This window comes from Pseudophryne corroboree, chromosome 1 (genome assembly GCF_028390025.1).
Source record: "Pseudophryne corroboree isolate aPseCor3 chromosome 1, aPseCor3.hap2, whole genome shotgun sequence".
NCBI lineage: Eukaryota > Metazoa > Chordata > Amphibia > Anura > Myobatrachidae > Pseudophryne > Pseudophryne corroboree.
In genome coordinates, this window is record NC_086444.1 from 519,473,626 (window position 1) to 519,495,182 (window position 21,557).

The window sequence follows — 21,557 nt, forward strand, 5'->3', positions numbered from 1 at the left end:
AGGTACAAAGTACGGCGCTGTGAGAGGCGCCCGGGCCGGCGCAGGCACCCTTAAAACTGGTTACACCAGCTATCAGGGACTCTGGGCTTCTGCTAGCATAATTTACCTCAGGCCAGTATAATCTATGCAAGTGCGGGAAGATGTGCCATTTTAGGGGATGGAACTTCTCAGAGCGGATCCAGCACTCACCAGTGCCATTTTCTCCCTGCAGATCACACTACAGAGACACTGACAGAGAACGCTGACCTTCCACATAACTAGCTATCCTGTGCGGTATCAGGGAGTTATAGAAAAGGGGGGGGGGGGGGAAGAGTTATTCACATTACTGTGTAGTTTATTACAGTTGCACAGTCAGCACCAGGCATTTATTATATATCTGTCTACTGGAACGCTGTGTGGGCTGGCTCCATAACTCTGTCTCTCTCTGAAGGTACTGGGGGAAACTGTGTCTGACAATTTCCTGAGTGTGTATATGCTATATATCCCACATTACCATGTCCAGGGACTATGTATCTTGTGCTGCAGAGTATGTATCTTCTCCAGAAGAGTCTATTCCATGTACTCAGGAATGCAATACGCTGTCTCAGCCCTCTGAACCCGAACCCAAGTGGCTGGCTTCTATTAAGGGTATGATATCCCAGATTTCATCTAGGATAGCTCATTATGAGACTGAAACACAGGTTTTAAAACAATCTGTGGAGGGTTTGTCATATTCAGCTCCCAATACCTCATCTAAGTTCCCTGGTTTATGCCCCCAAAAGCGTGCTCTTGCCCAAGTAATGCAAGTCGATACGGATACCGACTCTGATACGGGTGACGGTAATGGGGACATACTGCGGGGGGAGGCATCCCTTGCTAAAGTGGTACAACTAATGATTGAGGCCATTACTGACAAAGTTCCTGAACAGGTCGAGGAGGCTTATTTTATTTACAATAACAAGGTCTCCCTTACCTTTCCTGTGTCTAGGGAATTAAACGCTATATTTAAAAATCCTGAGAAAACCCAGAGAAAAAATTCCAGATGCCAAAAAGAATTCTGGTTGCTTTTTCTTTCCCTGAAGAGGCTAGGAAAAAGTGGGAAAACCCTCCTATAGTAGACGCTTCTGTTTCTAGATTGTCTAAAAAGGTGGTTTTACCTGTCTCTGGGTCTATCGCTTTGAAAGAACCGGCAGACCGCAAAATTGAGACTACGCTCAAGTCCATATACACTGCTTCAGGCGTGGCGCTTAGGCCCACTGTTGCTTCTGCATGGATCTCTAAAGCCATAGTAAAGTGGTCAGGCACGTTACTAAAGGATTTAGATACTATGGATAGAAGTGACATTGAATTGTTTTTACGTCACATACAGGATTCTGCGGGTTTCATGGTGGAGGCCATGAAGGACCTTATTAATCTGACTGCACGGACAGCATCCATGGCTGTGTCGGCACGCAGGGGACTCTGGCTATGCCAATTGCCTGCGGATGCAGAATCCAAGAAGACTGTGGAGAACCTACCCTACACAGGTCAGGTTCTATTTGGGGAGGCTTTGGATGCGTGGCTCTCCACGGCAACCGTGGGTAAGTCAGCCTTTCTTCCCTCAGCCACTGACGCCAAAGAAATCCTTTTCTGCGTCTACAATGCAGTCCTTTCAGACCGCAAAGGTTAAGAAGTCCAAATCCCCGGGGGCGTGGCCTGGCTGCTGAGGGAGGCAGACACACATCACGAGAGCTCCTGTGTTCTGGGGCTTATAATCCACCAAAAACCCTATTCCTGAGCGCCCTTGCTGCCTCTACCTGCTTCCCTGTCCCCCCTGGATCCTTCTGCGGTGCCCCTGTCTGTGTCGCGGAGTCGGGGAGCGGTATTTAGAGCTCCCGCGGATTGCGGCCTACAGGAACTCCAGGAGCCGGGGCCTCGATTTATTCCCCGATCCCGGAGGAAGTTCCAGGGACCCCGAGATCGGGCCGTGAGCTCCCCCTTGACCGCCGGCACCCGCATTACTGAGAGCCATGACGGGACGTGACCGCTGGTTGCTATTTACCTGCCTCCGCTGCTGGGAGCCGCTGAGACCTTCGGCGGCTGGACAGAGCCGCGGGACGCCCGGCGGCCATCTTAGGTGAGGCTCTCCGGCTCCCTGCTGTCTCTCTCCTGCCGGGCGCCGGGGCTCGTGGTCGCTGGGAGGTGTGGCTTGCGGGTGAGGGCCGTGCGGCTGAACCCTCGGCTGGGGGTGACGTCATCAAGTCCGCCTGACCGCTGCTGGCAACTATTGTATAAATCCATAACTTTCTGCCCATTTCCTGCTTCCCCTGGAGCTGTCACATCAATCTCAGCCTCTGCAGTCTATTATAGCCAGTTGGCCCCCCCTGAGCATACTGATTCTTGGGGATCATTCTGTGACTTGTGGACCCCTGGTGCTACGGGCCACATATGCATATATACATATATGTGATTCAACCGGGCTAAGTGCTGATGCGGCGCTGCTGCGGCCAGATGTAAAGACCGCTAAATATGTGTCTGCTTCCCTGATGTTGACCTAGGACCATGTGGGGGCTACTGCACGGCGATGATCCACGCATCTTTATATTGCCGAGCCATGTGACATGGTGATACTGCACTACTTTCATTACAGACCGATCTCATGGTGAGAGGCATAAAGAAAAAAAAGGCCAAGATCAAGCCAGATGTGGCCCCAACACCTGCGGCCCGTCATTCGTCGGATCTACGGCAGTTCTTAACTTCACCGACCACAGACCCAGCCGCCTCTTTATCCGTTCCGACCTCCCCGTCTTTACACACCCCGGAGGGCGACATGTCGTCCCCCAGGAACACGCAACCCCCGTTAGCCTCTTCTTCGACCGCAGAGATCAGCGAGATTCAGTCTCATGTCAGATCGCTTCCCACGAAACAAGACTTTTCGGCTCTTGAGACTCGCTTGCTATCTACCATCAAGCAAGAAGTAACTGCGATCAGACATGACATGTCTCAACTTGGGGCACGTGTGGATATCCTGGAACGACACGAGACATCTAGCGTTGACACTTTAACCAAATTTCGGGAGGTGCTTTCTCATCAGCAGAATGATATATCTTTTCTTAAATCACGTATCGAAGATATGGATAATCGCGGAAGGCGGAATAATATCAGGGTCAGGGGTCTCCCTGAAAGCGTTCAACAGGCTGATCTGACGAATGCTTTAACGGCAATATTTGGAGAGTTTATCGACTTGGATTCAAACAAAGACATAGTCTTTGATAGGGCCCACCGTGCTCTCCGTCCTCGTGGCATACCACCGGAAAAGCCCCGAGATGTGATTTGCAGGCTCCACTATTATGCCCAAAAAGAAGAGCTAATGAGAAAGGCCCGTCAGCTGGATGGTATTGATTTTCAAGGAGAATAGGATTCAGTTGTTTCCGGATCTCGCATGGTCGACCCTACAACAGCGCCGAGCCTTAAAGCCCCTTACTGATTCTCTTCGGAAACTTGAAATGAAATACAGATGGGGCTTCCCTTTTTCTCTTCAGGTTACTATCAACGGCAAAGTAGCCACTCTCTCCAGACCTGCGGATTTACCGGCCTTCTTTACGACCCTAGGCATACCACCAGTGCTCTTACCTGATTGGGTGGCTTTTCATCAACAACCCGACATACCTGCCGTGATCCCTCCAGATGATGTGTGGCATCAAGTGCGATCCCCGCGGATGCGGGGGACTCATCCTGCTAGTTCACAATCCTCTGAGCCTCCATGACTGGGGGGGGGGTCTGGTCTTGTCTTTGTGAGGTTGCTCCTGTTATTGCTAGCGTATACTAGGTTTTACTCCGTTGCGCTTCAACGCGTTGCTCACGTGCGTGATTGGAGAGGTTATGTCCCATGTGGACGTGTATTCTCCTGTTGCTCATGTCATACATTAGGTTCTCTTCCTTAAATAGTGCTATGTGTTGCCCACACGTGGGATCGGTTTTTGTAACTTTTGTAATTTTTGTAACGTTGTAAAGTTGTAATGGTTTCATGGATGAGTGATGGGGTAACGTCGTTATGTTATTTTGTTTTTGTTTAAGCTACATTCATTATTGCGGCGACGATACTCGTATACATAATTGCTCAGCTTTCATGAAACTTGGTTAGATGGTTTAAAGATTACACGTGTATATATACATTTTTTTTGTCTAACTTCTTGGTGTTATTGCTTGAGGAAAGGGCGTCCTGCCCTGAAACAGCTGTTGCTTTAAATACACTTTATACTTATGGTGATTATTGCCTCCAGTGCCATTCTTTTCTGGAATACTATATATATATATATATATATATATATATATATATATATATATATATATATGCTTACATATTTTTTTTTTATTTATTTTTTTTTACTTTGTTTTTCTCTGTATGTTTCACCTGTGCGCATTCCTCTGTAATACTTTATATTTGTTTAGCTTCTATTTTGTGGATGGTCGCTGTCCTGGGCCCCCGTAGGACCCCATTATGCTGCATCCCCTGTTTCTTTGGACTGGGAGTCGGCAGGATTCCCCTCCTGTCCTTTTTGCAGCTGTCCTTTTTCTAGTATTCTCATCTCTGCTTAATATTATGGTACTTTGCAGCGTGGTTTTCCACGCTGCATCTTCTTTTTTTTCCTCTCTCTGTTCTCCCTCTCTTTCTATTTCTTTCCCTTGCTGCTCTTCCTTTCCCCCCTCCAGTGTCTGTCGGAAGGATGACTATTGTGAAGCCCTTAGGTGTGCCGTAACGATGGGGGCAAATGATTTACATGTCACTACCCTTAATGTTAAAGGGCTAAATGTTCCTGAGAAAAGGTCTAAACTCCTCAAATGGCTTAGAGATGAGAGAGTTGACGTTGCTTTTATTCAGGAAACGCATTTTAAGATGGGACATGTGCCATCCCTAAAATGTCACTACTATCCTCATGTTTTCCTGTCCAATAATTCTGCCGGCAAGACATTAGGCGTGGCTGTATTATTGGCTCGCCACCTGCCTATCCTTAATGTTACCTCCCATAGAATAGCTGAAGGTAGGGGGTTGCTGGTGAAATGCGACATATACGGCCAACGCTTTTCTTTTTTGAACATATATGCTCCCAATGCTAAACAACCTTCCTTTTTATCCTCGATTTTGGATAATGCAGAGCCTCTTTTGGAGGGGGTGGTGGTGATGGGAAGCGACTTAAATTGGATATTAGATCCCCTTCAGGACAATACTAAAAAGGTTTCCTGCAGACCGGAGAGGGAGCATAGGGGGGTGAGACGCGCCCTGCTCGACCACCAGCTGATTGACACATGGAGACTGACACATTCTGCCGAAATAGATTATTCCTTTTTCTCACACCCACATCAGACATATTCCAGAATCGATTACCTGTTTCTGAGTCACCGACACCTACATCTCCTTTCTGATGCTTCTATAGGACAAATTGTGTGGTCAGATCATGCCCCAGTTAACCTCACATTGCGCTTGCCTCCCAGCACACATCGCCAATGGTCCTGGCGTTTTAACGACACTTTTCTGCAGGACGCGGACTGTCGGTCCCGTATCGACAACGCCTTAGATTCCTATATCTGTACCAATGACCTAGACGACATTTCTAAAGTTTCGGTCTGGGAGGCACATAAATGTGTCATTAGAGGGGTTTGTGTCCAGATGGGATCTTTCCGCAAAAGGCAGAGGGAGAAACTCCGGGGTGAATTATCGTCTAAGATACAATCTCTTGAGCTTCTACACAAGAAATTCCAAACCCCACAACATTATGCTGATCTTGAAGCTGCCAGGGCCGATCTGAATAAGCTACTCTCTGACAGAGTCAAATTTTCTTATCGGAAGTGCCGTAGCAGATACTATCAATGGGGTAACAAACCCGGGAAGTTACTGGCCAAAGCCCTTAGAGAGCAACGTGCTCTTACTTTTATTCATACAATTAAAAATAGTCACGGTCAGCCCCAACATGAGACACCTCACATCGCTAGGGCTTTTAGGGCATATTACTCCACTCTGTATAACCTTTCCTGTCCGAACGGTAGAGCGGATAAGTTGCCCCATCAAATAGCCATAGCTGAATACTTACGTGACTTAGACTTTCCCACGCTATCCATAAAAGAAGTGGAAGAACTAGATGCCCCTTTCTCTACTGAGGAGGTTAGGAAAGTCATTGAATCTTCTCCCAACGGCAAGAGTCCTGGCCCTGATGGGTACACCATTGCTTATTATAAAGCTTTCAAGGAGAAATTGGTACCTCTACTCACGAGAGCCTTTAATACTATATCAGAACACTCGCCCTTCTCCCCGCAATCTCTCGAAGCCCATATTGCAGTTTTACCTAAGGAGGGTAAAGACCCCAGTCTTTGCTCCAGTTATCGGCCAATTTCACTATTGAATATAGATGTAAAACTTTTTGCCAAACTGATTGCAAACCGCCTTAAACTATTATTACCTAGTTTGATACATGGAGCTCAGGCTGGCTTTGTTTTAGGCCGAGAAGCCAGAGATAACACCTCAAAAGTGCTCAACATGATTCACTATGCTGGCCCGCTTTCGTCCCCATCAATCATACTGTCGACTGATGCTGAAAAAGCGTTTGACAGGGTGGACTGGGACTTTTTGTCTGGCATACTGAAACATCTAGGGCTCGGTAATACCTGTCTTCATAGAATCCTATCTCTTTATACTTCCCCGTCCGCCAAAATTAGGATTAACGGTTCCCTTTCTGATTCCTTTTCTATTTCCAATGGCACACGTCAGGGCTGCCCACTATCCCCATTGCTTTTTGTCCTATGCATGGAAACATTAGCTCGAAGCATTAGGGCTAATCCGAATATCTCGGGTTTGCTGGTAAAAGGGACTGAATACAAATTGGCTTTATATGCCGACGATTTACTCGCTGTAATTTCGAAACCAGTAACCTCTTTACCAAACCTGATGGTTGAATTTGAGAAGTTCGGAGCCCTCTCTAACTTCAAAATAAATTATTCCAAATCTATTGCCATGAATTTAACTACTCCTTCTGATGTAGTAGAGGGTCTGAAGCATGCCTTCCCTTTTACTTGGCATGATCACAAATTAAAATATCTGGGGGTGCTGCTGTCCAACGATTTATCTAAATTATTCTCCCTGAATTTTAGCCCCTTGTTGGCGAAGCTTCGCCTAGACTTCCAGAAATGGAAGAAATTAAGAATATCATGGTTCGGCAGGATCAACGTTGTCAAAATGAACGCCCTCCCTAGGATATTATTCTTTCTCCAGACCCTTCCAATACATATCCCCCTACTTTGGTTGCGTGACGTACAGAATCTTATTCGTGCATTTGTTTGGGGATGCAATACACCCAGGTTTAAACACAACATTTTATTTAGGAGAAAACACCAAGGGGGGCAACAACTCCCACATATTTCTAACTACTACCATGCAGTACATTTGAATAGGATTTTGGAGTGGTCGCGTGCTAAAGATCGCAAACAATGGGTTCTTCTGGAGGAGGGATGCCTTCCACATTATATCGAAATTGCACCTTGGCTTCCTATCCTTCCGAAGGTTACCCACCCCACGGTCTCCCCCACGCTTAAATTATGGGCCACACTGAGATCTCAGAGCCATATATCCTCCAAATGGTCCCCTTTAACCTCCTTTCTCTATAACTCCGAATTTGTTCCGGGTCTCCACGAGACAGCTTTTGCTCCATGGGCAGAGGCTGGGATTTTCAGGGTCGGTCAGCTGGTGAGTTCGGGTAGGGTGCGCTCATTTTCAGATGTTCAGTCTCATTGGAACTTACATAGTGCTGAGTTTTGGAAGTTCCTGCAGGTTCATCATTTCATAACATCTTCCAAGAACCTTTCTGATATAACTAGGGATCTCACCGGGTTCGAAAAAATATGCGTTTCTCCTAGCTCTCCCACGCATACTATCTCATAAATTTATGCGCTTATCATGGAAGACTTTTTTCCGCAACCTCCTACCTTCATGGCTTCCTGGGAGAAGGAACTGCCAGGGCTACCTACACAGATCAAATGGGATTTCGTAACGCCCAAGCAAGCTCTTTATGCTTATCGACATTAGAGACCCTCTATAAACTCATATATAGATGGTATAGGACTCCTCAGGTTCTTAATAAAATGTTTCCCTCCCTCTCGAATCTGTGCTGGAGATGTAAAAATGCCCCAGGGAGCTTTGTGCATATCTGGTGGGATTGCCCTCTTATAATTCCATTTTGGGTAGAGGTATTCAAGTGTTCCGAACTGATAGTGGGGGACGTGATCCCGAAAGACCCGGGTTTCTGGTTCCTCAATCGCGGGAGCGCACTCCTATAAACACTCCCTATTGAGACATCTTAGCAATGCAGCAAAAGCGGTTATTCCAACTCTTTGGAGATCCACCTCACCACCCTCGATTAAATTATGGTTTGCAAAAATCGAATACTTTTTAGACATGGAAGACCTTATCTCCTTCTCATCTGGGAAAACCGTTAACTTCACAGCTATCTGGTTCCCCTGGTACGACTTTAAGGACTCTTCTATGTATCGGTCATACATGGCTACATAACCCCCCTCATATTCCGTGTACGGTGTCTTTCTAATATGTCTCAGATCCGTAATTGATAAAGTTCCCCCCCTTATCTTCCAAAGAACTCGTCCTTCCTGCGCAGACACTCTTACCTGACTCTACCTTTCTTAACTTTCCCCTTCTTCCCTTTTTTCTTTTTCTCCCCTCTCTTTCTCTCCTTTCCTTTTATCCTAAGCTGTTTTATTAAAACGTTCTCCCTTTATATGCTCTGATGTAAGCTTTGCAGACAACTTATTTCCATACTTTGGGTGCTTCAAACGTATTGTACTGACATATATGATATGCAATGATTCTGTACCCTTCTTTGGAAATGTATTGTTGTAATGATCTGTCTGCTGCCTTAATTAATAAAAACAGTTTACACAAAAAAAGAAGTCCAAATCCCCGACCACCTTCTTCAGAGGTGGTCGAGGAAAATCCAGAAAACCTGCACTGACAGGTTCCCAGGAACAGAAGCCATGCTCTGTTTCCTCAAAATCCTCAGCATGACGGTGGACCTCCCAGCCTGGAGGTCGGGCAGGTGTGAGTACGTCTACGAAATTTCAGTCAGGTCTGGGCGTCCTCAGGCCTGGACCCCTGGGTACTAGATATTGTATCTCAGGGGTACAGACTGGAGTATTCAAGAGCTCCCACCTCACAGATTTTTCAAGTCAGGCTTACCAGCTTTGCTGACAGAAAGGGCTGTTTTACAAGAAGCCATTCAAAAATTGAAAAGGGCAAATGTCATTGTTTCAGTTCCATCTCAGCTGAAAAACAAAGCTTACTATTCAAACCTTTTTGTGGTACCAAAGCTTGGACGGTTTGGTCAGACCAATACTGAACCTGAAATCGTTAAATCCATATTTGAGGGAATTCAAGTTCAAGATGGAATCTCTGAGAGCGGTGATCTCGGGTCTGGAGGAGGGGGAATTCCTGGTGTCCTTTGACATCAAGGATGCTTACCTTCACATTCCTGTTTGGCCGCCACACGAGGCTTACCTCAGGCTTGCACTGATGGACTGTCACTCTCCGATCCAGGCTTTGCCATTCAGCCTATCCACGGCTCCGAGGGTGTTCACCAAGGTAATGGCGGAGATGATGCTTATACTCCGAAAACAGGGTGTGAACATAATCCCATATCTGGACGATCTGTTGATAAAAGCATCGTCCAGGGAGAAGTTGTTGCAGTCCATTGCTCTCACAACTCGACTGCACCGGGATCATGGTTGGATCCTGAATCTTCCAAAGTCACATTTGGAACCGACGAGAAGATTGTCCTTCCTGGGAATGATCCTCGACACAGAAGTGCAGAGGGTGTTTCTGCCGGTGGAGAAAGCATTGGTGATCCAATCAATGGTACGGGATGTCCTGAAGCCAGCCCGAGTATCTGTTCATCAGTGCATTCTCCTTCTGGGGAAGATGGTTGCCTCCTACGAGGCTCTACAGTACGGAAGATTTAATGCGCGGTCTTTCCAGCTGGATCTCCTGCACAAATGGTCAGAGTCTCATCTTCACATGCACGTCTGTCACCGAAAGCCAGAATTTCGCTCCTCTGGTGGCTGCAAACTTCTCACCTCCTGGAGGGCCGCAGGTTCGGGATTCAGAATTGGATCCTTCTAACCACGGATGCAAGTCTCAGGGTTTGGGGAGCAGTCAGTACGTTAGCAGGGAAAGGGATACTACTGCACTAGCATATTATAGAAAAGTTCCAAATTAGAACAAAGGAAACCCCTAGTTATATTCTATATCAGATATTTGAATTATATAGGGGGTGCTGCCACTGAATATATTGTTGCCAATATATAGTTATGCACAAAAAGAAACAGAGAAGGATTGGACTTGAAGTGGCGCACTTAAACATTAAATTGATACATAAATTATAACTTTTATTAGAGTATATTTGTTAAAAAGACCTGTAGCTGTGAAATATTAAAACCAAAAACATATAAATTGACAAAACAAAGTGTGATATGTGTGAATAAAAACACACACTGTGCTAACTGTGTAGTGCTACACATATATAATATATTATAGGTACTATGACCCTTGAATCAAATTATGTGTGTTATTAGGCTGAGTGCCCAATGGCGCTTTGAAGTCACTGATCAGTTGTACTAGATAGGCTTACTGTAATTACAAAACAGCTAGTTAGGATATACTGCTATTAACAGCTGATGGAGTGTTCCAGTGCTATGATCTATATTCCACTATAATAGTAGTGAATAGTGTGGAAAACTGTCAGTTTATATGCATTCTTGGACATTACAGTGTCTCTCATTAACAATATCACTAATGAACATTGTGATTACTCACTTAAAGTGATATTGACTTTATTAATTACCTGCTGTAAATCGACTGAGAACAGCTAATTATATTGAGATCACTAGTGGGGAGAAGCACTGATCTATAGCTGTATAAGCATATAAGTTAACATCAATTATCATTCACTTAAAGTGACACTGACTTCAGGTATTACCTGCTGTAAATTGATTAATGAACAGCCAATTACATTGAGATCACTAGTGAGGAGAAACACTGATTCATAGCTGTATAAGCATATGAATGCATATAAGTGAGGGGTCATAGCGCCCAAACAGATTATTCACTTAAAGTGATACTGACTTCAGATATTACCTGCTGTAAATTGATTGAGAACAGCTAATTACATTGAGATCACTAGTGAGGATAAACACTGACTCATAGCTGTACAAGCATATGATTGCACATAAGTGAGGGGTCACAGCGCCCAAACTGAGGGGGAGCTTTTTATTGGAATATTGCACTTTACAGTACCCTCAGTAAGCCTATCTAGTACAACTGATCAGTGACTTCAAAGCGCCATTGGGCACTCAGCCTAACAACACATATAATTTGATTCAATGGTCATAGTACCTATAATATATTATACATGTGTAGCACTGCACAGTTAGCACAGTGTGTTTTTATTCACACATCACACTTTGTTTTGTCAATTTATATGTTTTTGGTTTTAATATTTCACAGCTACAGGTCTTTTTAACAAATATACTCTAATAAAAGTTATAATTTATGTATCAATTTAATGTTTAAGTGCGCCACTTCAAGTCCAATCCTTCTCTGTTTCTTTTTGGGGAGCAGTCGCCCTGGCGAAAACTTCCAAGGAAGGTGGTCAAGCCTGGAATCCAGCCTTCCGATAAACATTCTGGTACTAAGAGCCATATACAACAGTCTTCTACAGGCGGCTCATCTTCCAAAAGATCGGGCCATTCAAGTTCAGTCAGACAATGTAACAACAGTGGCCTACATAAACCGACAAGGCGGAACGAAGAGCAGAGCTGCAATGTCAGAGGTAACAAGAATCATCCTCTAGATGGAAAAGCACGCAATGGCGCCGTCAGCAATCTTCATTCCGGGAGTAGACAACTGGGAAGCGGACTTCCTCAACAGACACGATCTCAATCCAGTAGAGTGGGGCCTCCACCCAGAGGTGTTTGCAGTGGTGACAAGTCTTTGGGGCGAACCTCAAATAGACATGATGGACTCACGCCTCAACAAGAAGCTTCGAAGGTATTGTTCCAGGTCGAGGGACCCACAGGCAGTGGCGGTGGACGCGCTGGTAACTCCGTGGATGTTCCAGTCAGTGTATGTGTTCCCTCCACTTCTGCTCATTCCAAGGATTCTCAAATTGATCAAAAGAACAAGAGTTCAGGCATCCTCATTGCTCCAGGATGGCCAAGAAGGGCTTGGTACGCGGATCTACTGGATTTACTACTGGAAGATCTGAGGCCTCTTCCTCTTCGTGAGGACCTTCTTCAGCAGGGGCCGTTCGCTTATCAAGACCTACCACGTTTATGTTTGACAGCATGGAGGTTGAACGCCAGATCTTAGCTTGGATGGGCATTCCGAACAAAGTTATTCCTAGCCTGATACAGGCGTAACGTCTAAGCACTACCATCGCATTTGGAAAAGGTATGTGTCTTGGTGTGAATCCAAGAAGTTTCCTACAGTGGAGTTTCAACTTGGGCGGTTTCTCCTCTTCCTGCAAGCAGGTGTGGATGTGGGCCTACGTTTGGGCTCTATAAAGGTCCAGATTTCGGCCTTGTCCATTTTCTTCCAGAAAGAATTGGCTTCCCTCCCTGAGGTTCAGACTTTCTTGAAAGGGGTGTTGCACATCCAGACTCCCTTTGTGCCTCCCACAACACCTTGGGATCTTTACGTGGTGTTGCAGTTCCTGCAATGAGATTGGTTCGAGCCTCTACAGGAGGTTGAGGTTAAGTTTCTCACTTGGAAGGTGGTCACACTGTTGGCGTTAAATTCGGCTAGGCGTGTGTCTGAATTGGGTGCCTTGTCCTGCAAAAGCCCCTACTTGATTTTTCATGAAGATAGAGCTGAGCTCAGGACGCGTCAATAATTTCTTCCAAAGGTTGTGTTGGCTTTTCACATCAACCAACATATTGTGGTGCCAGTGGCTACTGACTCCTCAATTTCCTCAAAGTCCTTGGATGTTGTGAGGGCTTTGAAGATTTATGTGAAGAGGACTTCACGTTACAGAAAGTCGGACTTTGTTTGTCCTTTATGATCCCAACAAGATTGGGTGTCCTGCTTCTAAGCAGACGATTTCTCGCTGGATCAGGTTCACTATCCAGCATGCGTATTCTATGGCAGGCTTGCCGTGTCCAAGATCTGTTAAGGGCCACTCTGCTCGTAAGGTGGGTCTTCCTGGGCGGCTGCCCGGGGTGTCTCGGCTTTACTGCTTTGCCAAACGGCTACTTGGTTAGGGTCGAACACGTTTGCTAAGTTCCACAAGTTCGATACTTTGGCCTCTGAGGACCTAAAGTTTGGTCAATCAGTTCTGCAGGAGCCTCCGCGCTCTCCCTCCCGTACTGGGAGCTTTGGTACATCCCCATGGTACTAATGTGGACCCCAGCATCCACTAGGACGTAGGAGAAAATAGGATTTTTTTTATCTATCGGTAAATCCTTTTCTCTAACGTCCTAGTGGATGCTGGGGACTCCGTAAGGACCATGGGGAATAGACGGGTTCCGCAGGAGGCAGGGCATTCTAAGAAAGAATTAGGACTACTGGTGTGCACTGGCTCCTCCCTCTATGTCCCTCCTCCAGACCTCAGTTAGAATCTGTGCCCGGTCAGAGCTGGGTGCACTTTAGTGAGCTCTCCTGAGCTTGCTAATAAGAAAGTATTTTATTAGGATTTTTTTATTTTCAGAGAGATCTGCTGGCAACAGACTCTCTGCTACGTGGGACTGAGGGGAGAGAAGCAAACTTACTAACTGCGGATAGGTCATGCTTCTTAGGCTACTGGACACCATTAGCTCCAGAGGGATCGAACACAGGAACTCACCCTTTGTCGTCCGATCCCGGAGCCGCGCCGCCGTCCCCCTCGCAGAGCCAGAAGACAGAAGCCGGCGAGAGAAGCAAGAAGACTTCAAAATCGGCGGCAGAAGACTCCTGTCTTCATATGAGAGAGCGCACAGCACTGCAGCGGTGCGCCATTGCTCCCACATTAAACCCACATACTCCGGTCACTGTAGGGTGCAGGGCGCAGGGGGGGGCGCCCTGGGCAGCAATTGAGTGCCTCCTGGCATAATAGAGCATATATACAGCTGGGCACTGTATATATGCATGAGCCCCCGCCATTATTTTACACAAAATCGCGGGACAGAAGCCCGCCGCTGAGGGGGCGGGGCTTCTTCCTCAGCACTCACCAGCGCCATTTTCTCTCCACAGCTCCGCTGAGAGGAAGCTCCCCAGGCTCTCCCCTGCAGAATCACGGTAGAAAAAGGGTAAAAAGAGAGGGGGGGCACATAAATTTAGCGCAAAATCACTAATACAGCAGCTACTGGGTAAACACTAAGTTACTGTGTAATTCCTGGGTTATATAGCGCTGGGGTGTGTGCTGGCATACTCTCTCTCTGTCTCTCCAAAAGGCCTTATGGGGGTTCTGTCCTCAAATAGAGCATCCCCTGTGTGTGTGGTGTGTCGGTACGATTGTGTCGACATGTTTGACGAGGAAGGCTATGTGGAAGCAGAGCAGGTGCAGATGAATGTGGGGTCGGCGCCGACACCTGATTGGATGGATATGTGGAAGGTGTTAAATGATAATGTAAACTCCTTGCATAAAAGGTTGGATTAAGCTGAAGCCTTGGGACAGTCAGGGTCTCAACCCATGCCTGATCCTACAGCGCAGAGGCCGTCAGGGTCTCGGAAGCGCCCACTATCCCAGATTGTTGACACAGATATCGACACGGATTCTTACTCCAGTGTCGATGGCGATGATGCAAAGTTGCAGCCTAAAATAGCTAAAGCCATCCGCTACATGATTATAGCAATGAAGGATGTATTGCACATTTCAGAGGTAAACCCGGTCTCTGACAAGAGGGTTTATATGTTTGGGGAAAAAAGGCAAGAAGTGACTTTTCCCCCTTCACATGAGTTAAATGAGTTATGTGAAAAAGCTTGGGATTCTCCTGATAGGAAAGTGCAGATATCCAAACGGTTACTTATGGCGTATCCTTTCAAGCCAACGGACAGGTTACGCTGGGAATCCTCCCCTAGGGTAGACAAAGCTTTGACACACTTATCTAAGAAGGTGGCCCTGCCGTCACAGGATACGGCCTCCCTAAAAGATCCTGCGGATAGGAAACAGGAAGGTATCCTGAAGTCCGTTTATACACATTCAGGTACCCTACTGAGGCCGGCAATTGCGTCGGCCTGGATGTGTAGTGCTGTAGCAGCATGGACAGATACTCTGTCTGAGGAACTTGATACCTTGGACAAGGATATTATATTACTGACCCTGGGGCATATAAAAAACGCTGTCCTATATATGAGGGATGCCCAGAGAGACATTTGCCTACTGGGCTCTAGAATAAATGCAATGTCAATTGCTGCCAGAAGGGTCCTGTGGACTCGGCAATGGACAGGTGATGCCGACTCAAAAAAGCACATGGAGGTTTTACCTTATAAGGGTGAGGAATTGTTTGGGGACGGTCTCTCGGACCTAGTTTCCACAGCTACGGCTGGGAAGTCTAATTTTTTGCCATATATTCCCTCACAACCTAAGAAAGCACTGTATTACCAAATGCAGTCCTTTCGATCGCACAGAGGCAAGAAAGTCCGAGGTGCGACTTTTCTTGCCAGAGGCAGGGGTAGAGGAAAGAAGCTGCACAATACAGCTAGTTCCCAGGAACAGAAGTCCTCCCCGGCTTCCACAAAATCCACCGCATGACGCTGGGGCTCCACAGGCGGAGCCAGGAGCGGTGGGGGCGCGTCTCCGAAATTTCAGCCACCAGTGGGTTCGCTCACAGGTGGATCCCTGGGCTATACAGATTGTGTCTCAGGGATACAAGCTGGAATTCAAAGTGATGCCCCCCTCACCGTTACCTCAAATCGGCCCTGCCAGCTTCCCCCATAGAAAGGGAAGTAGTGTTAGCGGCAATTCACAAATTATATCTCCAGCAGGTGGTGGTACAGGTTACCCTCCCTCAACAGGGAAGGGGTTACTATTCCACAATGTTTGCGCTTCCGAAACCGGACGGTTCGGTCAGACCCATATTGAATTTAAAATCCCTGAACATTTACCTGAAAAGATTTGTGGTACAGGACTGTCATTACCAATTCCAGACGTTGCCGTTTGGTCTGTCCACGGCACCAAGAATATTTACCAAGGTAATGGCGGAAATGATGGTGCTCCTGCGAAAGCAAGGAGTCATAATTATCCCATACTTGGACGATCTCCTCATAAAGGCGAGGTCCAGAGAGCAGTTGCTGATCAGCGTAGCACACTCTCGGGAGGTGTTACAACAGCACGGCTGGATTCTGAATATTCCAAAGTCGCAGCTGATTCCTACGACGAGACTGCCCTTCCTGGGCATGATTCTGGACACAGACCAGAAGAAGGTGTTTCTCCCGGAGGAGAAGGCCCAGGAGCTCGTGACTCTGGTCAGAGACCTCTTATTACCAAAACAGGTGTCGGTGAATCAATGCACGCGAGTCCTGGGAAAGATGGTGGCGTCATACGAAGCCATTCCCTTCGGCAGGTTCCATGCGAGGAACTTTCAGTGGGATCTGTTGGACAAGTGGTCCGGATCGCATCTTCAGATGCATCGGCTGATCACCCTATCCCCCAGGGCCAGGGTGTCTCTTCTGTGGTGGCTGCAGAGTGCTCACCTTCTCGAGGGCCGCAGGTTCGGCATACAGGACTGGGTCCTGGTGACCACGGATGCAAGCCTCCGAGGGTGGGGGGCAGTCACTCAGGGAAGAAACTTCCAAGGGCTGTGGTCAAGTCAGGAGGCTTGTCTGCACATCAACATCCTGGAACTAAGGGCCATATACAACGCCCTGAGTCAAGCGGAGCCTCTGCTTCGCAACCAACCGGTGCTGATTCAATCAGACAACATCACCGCAGTGGCTCATGTAAACTGCCAGGGCGGCACAAGAAGCAGGGTGGCGATGGCAGAAGCCACCAGGATTCTTCGTTGGGCGGAGAATCACGTGCAAGCACTGTCAGCAGTGTTCATTCCGGGAGTGGACAACTGGGAAGCAGACTTCCTCAGCAGGCACGACCTCCACCCGGGAGAGTGGGGACTTCATCAAGAAGTCTTCACACAGATTACAAATCGATGGGAACTGCCACAGGTGGACATGATGGCAATCCGCCTCAACAAAAAGCTACAAAAGTATTGCGCTAGGTCAAGAGACCCTCAGGCGATAGCTGTGGATGCACTAGTGACACCGTGGGTGTTCCAGTCGGTCTATGTGTTTCCTGCTCTTTTTCTCATACCCAAGGTGCTGAGAATCGTAAGAAAAAGAGGAGTGAGAACAATACTCATTGTTCCGGATTGGCCAAGAAGGACTTGGTACCCGGAACTGCAAGAAATGCTCACAGAGGACCCATGGCCTCTGCCTCTCAGACAGGATCTGTTGTAACAGGGGCCCTGTCTGTTCCAAGACTTACCGCGGCTGCGTTTGACGGCATGACGGTTGAATGCCGGATCCTAGCGGAAAAAGGCATTCCGGATGAAGTTATTCCTACGCTGATAAAGGCTAGGAAGGATGTGACAGCAAAACATTATCACCGTATATGGCGAAAATATGTTGCTTGGTGTGAGGCCAGGAAGGCCCCTACAGAGCAATTCCAGCTGGGCCGGTTCCTTCACTTCCTACAGTCGGGAGTGACTATGGGCTTAAAATTAGGGTCCACAAAGGTCCAGATTTCGGCCCTATCCATTTTCTTTCAAAAGGAACTGGCTTCTCTTCCTGAGGTTCAGACGTTTGTAAAGGGAGTGCTGCATATTCAGCCCCCTTTTGTGCCACCAGTGGCACCTTGGGATCTTAACGTGGTGTTGAGTTTCCTGAAATCTCACTGGTTTGAGCCACTTAAGACCGTGGAGTTAAAGTATCTCACGTGGAAAGTGGTCATGCTATTGGCCTTAGTTTCGGCTAGGCGTGTGTCAGAATTGGCGGCTTTGTCATGTAAAAGCCCCTATCTGGTTTTCCATATGGACAGGGCAGAATTACGGACTCGTCCGCAATTTCTGCCGAAGGTGGTGTCATCTTTTCATTTGAACCAACCTATTGTGGTGCCTGCGGCTACTCGTGACTTGGAGGATTCCAAGTTACTAGATGTAGTCAGGGCTTTGAAGATTTATGTAGCCAGAACGGATGGAGTCAGGAAAACTGACTCGCTGTTTATCCTGTATGCATCCAACAAGCTGGGTGCTCCTGCTTCAAAGCAAACTATTGCTCGCTGGGTCTGTAACACGATTCAGCAGGCTCATTCTGCGGCTGGATTTCTGCATCCAAAATCATTAAAAGCCCATTCCACAAGGAAGGTGGGCTCTTCTTGGGCGGCTGCCCGAGGGATCTCGGCATTACAGCTTTGCCGAGCAGCTACTTGGTCGGGTTCAAACACGTTTGCAAAATTCTACAAGGCTGAGGAGGACCTTGTGTTTGCTCATTCGGTGCTGCAGAGTCATCCGCACTCTCCCGCCCGTTTGGGAGCTTTGGTATAATCCCTGTGGTCCTTACGGAGATCCCAGCATCCACTAGGACGTTAGAGAAAATAAGATTTTACTTACCGGTAAATCTATTTCTCGTAGTCCGTAGTGGATGCTGGGCGCCCGTCCCAAGTGCGGACTTCTTCTGCAATACTTGTATATAGTTATTGCTTAACTAAGGGTTATGTTTGCGTCAGGTTGTCTGATGCTCTGTTGCTGTTCATACTGTTAACTGGGTAAGTTATCACAAGTTATACGGTGTGATTGGTGTGGCTGGTATGAGTCTTACCCTGGATTCCAAAATCCTTTCCTTGTACTGTCAGCTCTTCCGGGCACAGTTTCCTTAACGGAGGTCTGGAGGAGGGACATAGAGGGAGGAGCCAGTGCACACCAGTAGTCCTAATTCTTTCTTAGAGTGCCCTGTCTCCTGCGGAGCCCGTCTATTCCCCATGGTCCTTACGGAGTCCCCAGCATCCACTACGGACTACGAGAAATAGATTTACCGGTAAGTAAAATCTTATTTTCTCATAGTCCGTAGAGGATGCTGGGCGCCCGCCCAGCACTTCGTTATCCTGCTGTGGTTAATTCGGTACTGCTTTGTTCTTGGTTTAGTACTGTTGTTACTTGGTTAAGTAATGTTAGTCAGCAGTTGCTGAGTTGTCAAGCTGGTTAACTTGGTTTGCCTTGTATGTGTGTATGTGTGAGCTGGTATGAATCTCACCACTATCTGTGTAAATTCCTTCTCTCGAAGTTGTCCGTCTCCTCGGGCACAGTTTCCAGACTGAGTCTGGTGGGAGGGGCATAGAGGGAGGAGCCAGCCCACACTATTAAACTCTTAAAGTGCCCATGACTCCTAGTGGACCCGTCTATACCCCATGGTACTAATGTGGACCCCAGCCTCCTCTACGGACTACGAGAAAAGGATTTACCGGTAGGTAAATTAAAACCCATTATCTGGAGAATGTGATTTTTTTTTCTCTTAAAATACTGCTTGTTCAAGGCTCCTTTATGTCTACTAAAAATCATAGAAAAAAATTAAACCTTATTCATTGGTTACGTTTGAACATTTTCTTTAAATTTAGATTTTTTTATTTATTTTTTGCAGTTTAGTAAATAGCACTTTATTGACTAAATGGACTTGTTCTGTACTTTTTCTCGACTTTTTTACACATTACAACATAATTGTTAATGAAATGTATTTTGTGCTGTTGAGTGTTCTTGTTTTGAGAGACACACATAGTTGTGGCTGTCCTAACAGCTCCTGTCACACAGCCTAAACGGTCTGTACACAGAGAAAGCTCACTTGATGACAAAAAAAGTTACCTTTTCTCTTGCAGATTTGCCTCTATTGAGTTTTATTAGTTACCATTATCTTGTACTTTTTGGCACCTTTACCTAATGTTCTTTTTTGCCTTGTTTCTAGATATATGAGGATTCAATTGTGCTACAATCAGTCTTCAAGAGTGCAAGGCAAAAAATTGCAAAGGAAGATGAGAGTGAAGACGACAGCAATGATGATGATGATGAGGAAGATGATGATGATGATTCCGAATCTGAGTGTAAGCCCTTTTTCAAAATCTCCCTTTAAAAAAAAATAATGCCACATTTCTAATTTCTATGCTGCCAACAGAGTCTTCTCGACATATGCTTGAATTTATTTATTATTTTTTATTTGTAATTATATAAACACATTATATTATAGCATAAAATTCTTTCTTATTACGGTCAATATAGTAACTAGTTAAGAAAGAATGAAAGACATAAAATAGAGGACTTGAAGTTAACGGTTTGATGTACCGACTCCAAAACCTTGTTTTTGGTGTAACCGGTTGCAGGTTTAACACCGGGTTATCACACATTTATCAGTGGAAATGGGTTGTGACAGATTAAAGACACACAGAATCAAGTTTGTAAGGTTATATAAGCAGTTTATCAATAATAATAATATATATATATATATATATATATATATACACACAGCGTCCAAGGTTTGGCACTCCAGGCATGCAAGCCCATAGCTCAGCTCGGTGCCCTCACAAGATATCTGTGTATATGTTGCGAAGGTGCGACACTCAAGCTGTACTAAAACAATAAATAGACACAAAGTCAATGTTATATCATCCTTTCAGTATTTCTTATTCATATTGTCATCAGAATAAGAAAATACAAATGCTCACAAATCTTTATACACATGCTAATCCCACGTGAAAACGCAGCTGCCGGGCCAGGACCATTCACCCGCCCTGCTTCCAGGCAATCAGCTGATGTCATAATTTCAAGACCAAACAGCTGGTGAAAGAAACACCCACCACAAACATAAAACTAAAAACCGGAGCTTTGGTGCTCAATCAAAAGACAGTTATATATCCAAAGAGGCATAATAACATAATAAACAGAGCTCAGAAACTATTAAATGCAAGAGACACATGACAGGTTTATAGAAGCTGTATACCCCAAATTATCATCATCTACAATTTGCATATACAACGCTGTCATTTAAGCTGTGAGGTTATAGAGTGTTCAAACGGAGAATCCATTGCGCTTCACATTTTAACAAACGGGTGGCTTGCTCAGCACCTTTTATTGTTCTTAGTTATTGCGGCACTGTGTGTATTATCCTATATCTTAAACTTGCTAGCGAATGGTGATGCTCCAAAAAGTGCAGAGCCACCGGCTGGTCACTGGCACCTGAAGCAATGGTTGTACGAATAGCTGCCCTGTGATTACCCTTGCGTTCTTTAAATTTTGTCTGTTTTACCTATATAATCCTTACTACAAGGACAAACCAACTAGTATACTACAAAGCTTGAATTACAGGTAAAGTAATGCTTAATTTTAAAGGCCTTGCCTGAAGATGGATGGTACATAGTGTCACCTGTTAGTAAAAACTCAAAAAGGTACTTTTAACCATTCAAGGCAGATGTACGTGAATCCTGATCATCTGATAGTATGGTAATCCTCGAAAGAGGAATTTTGGATGGCAACTTCGTGCCAAAAGTAAAGTGTTCCTATCTGTCATTTTGATATATACACAGGGTGCCACAATA

The 21,557-nt window shown here is 46.1% G+C and overlaps 1 protein-coding gene across 7 annotated transcripts in view; it reads left to right on the plus strand.

Moving 5' to 3' along the window:
- Positions 1-21,557, plus strand: part of SMARCA2 (SWI/SNF related, matrix associated, actin dependent regulator of chromatin, subfamily a, member 2) — a 631,684-nt gene that overhangs the window by 582,739 nt on the left and 27,388 nt on the right. For all 7 annotated transcript variants that reach the window (XM_063913944.1, XM_063913943.1, XM_063913946.1 and 4 more), the window contains one exon: positions 19,934-20,069. In XM_063913944.1, coding sequence (XP_063770014.1) covers positions 19,934-20,069 — 136 coding nt within the window. The remainder of the gene's footprint in view (positions 1-19,933; positions 20,070-21,557) is intronic.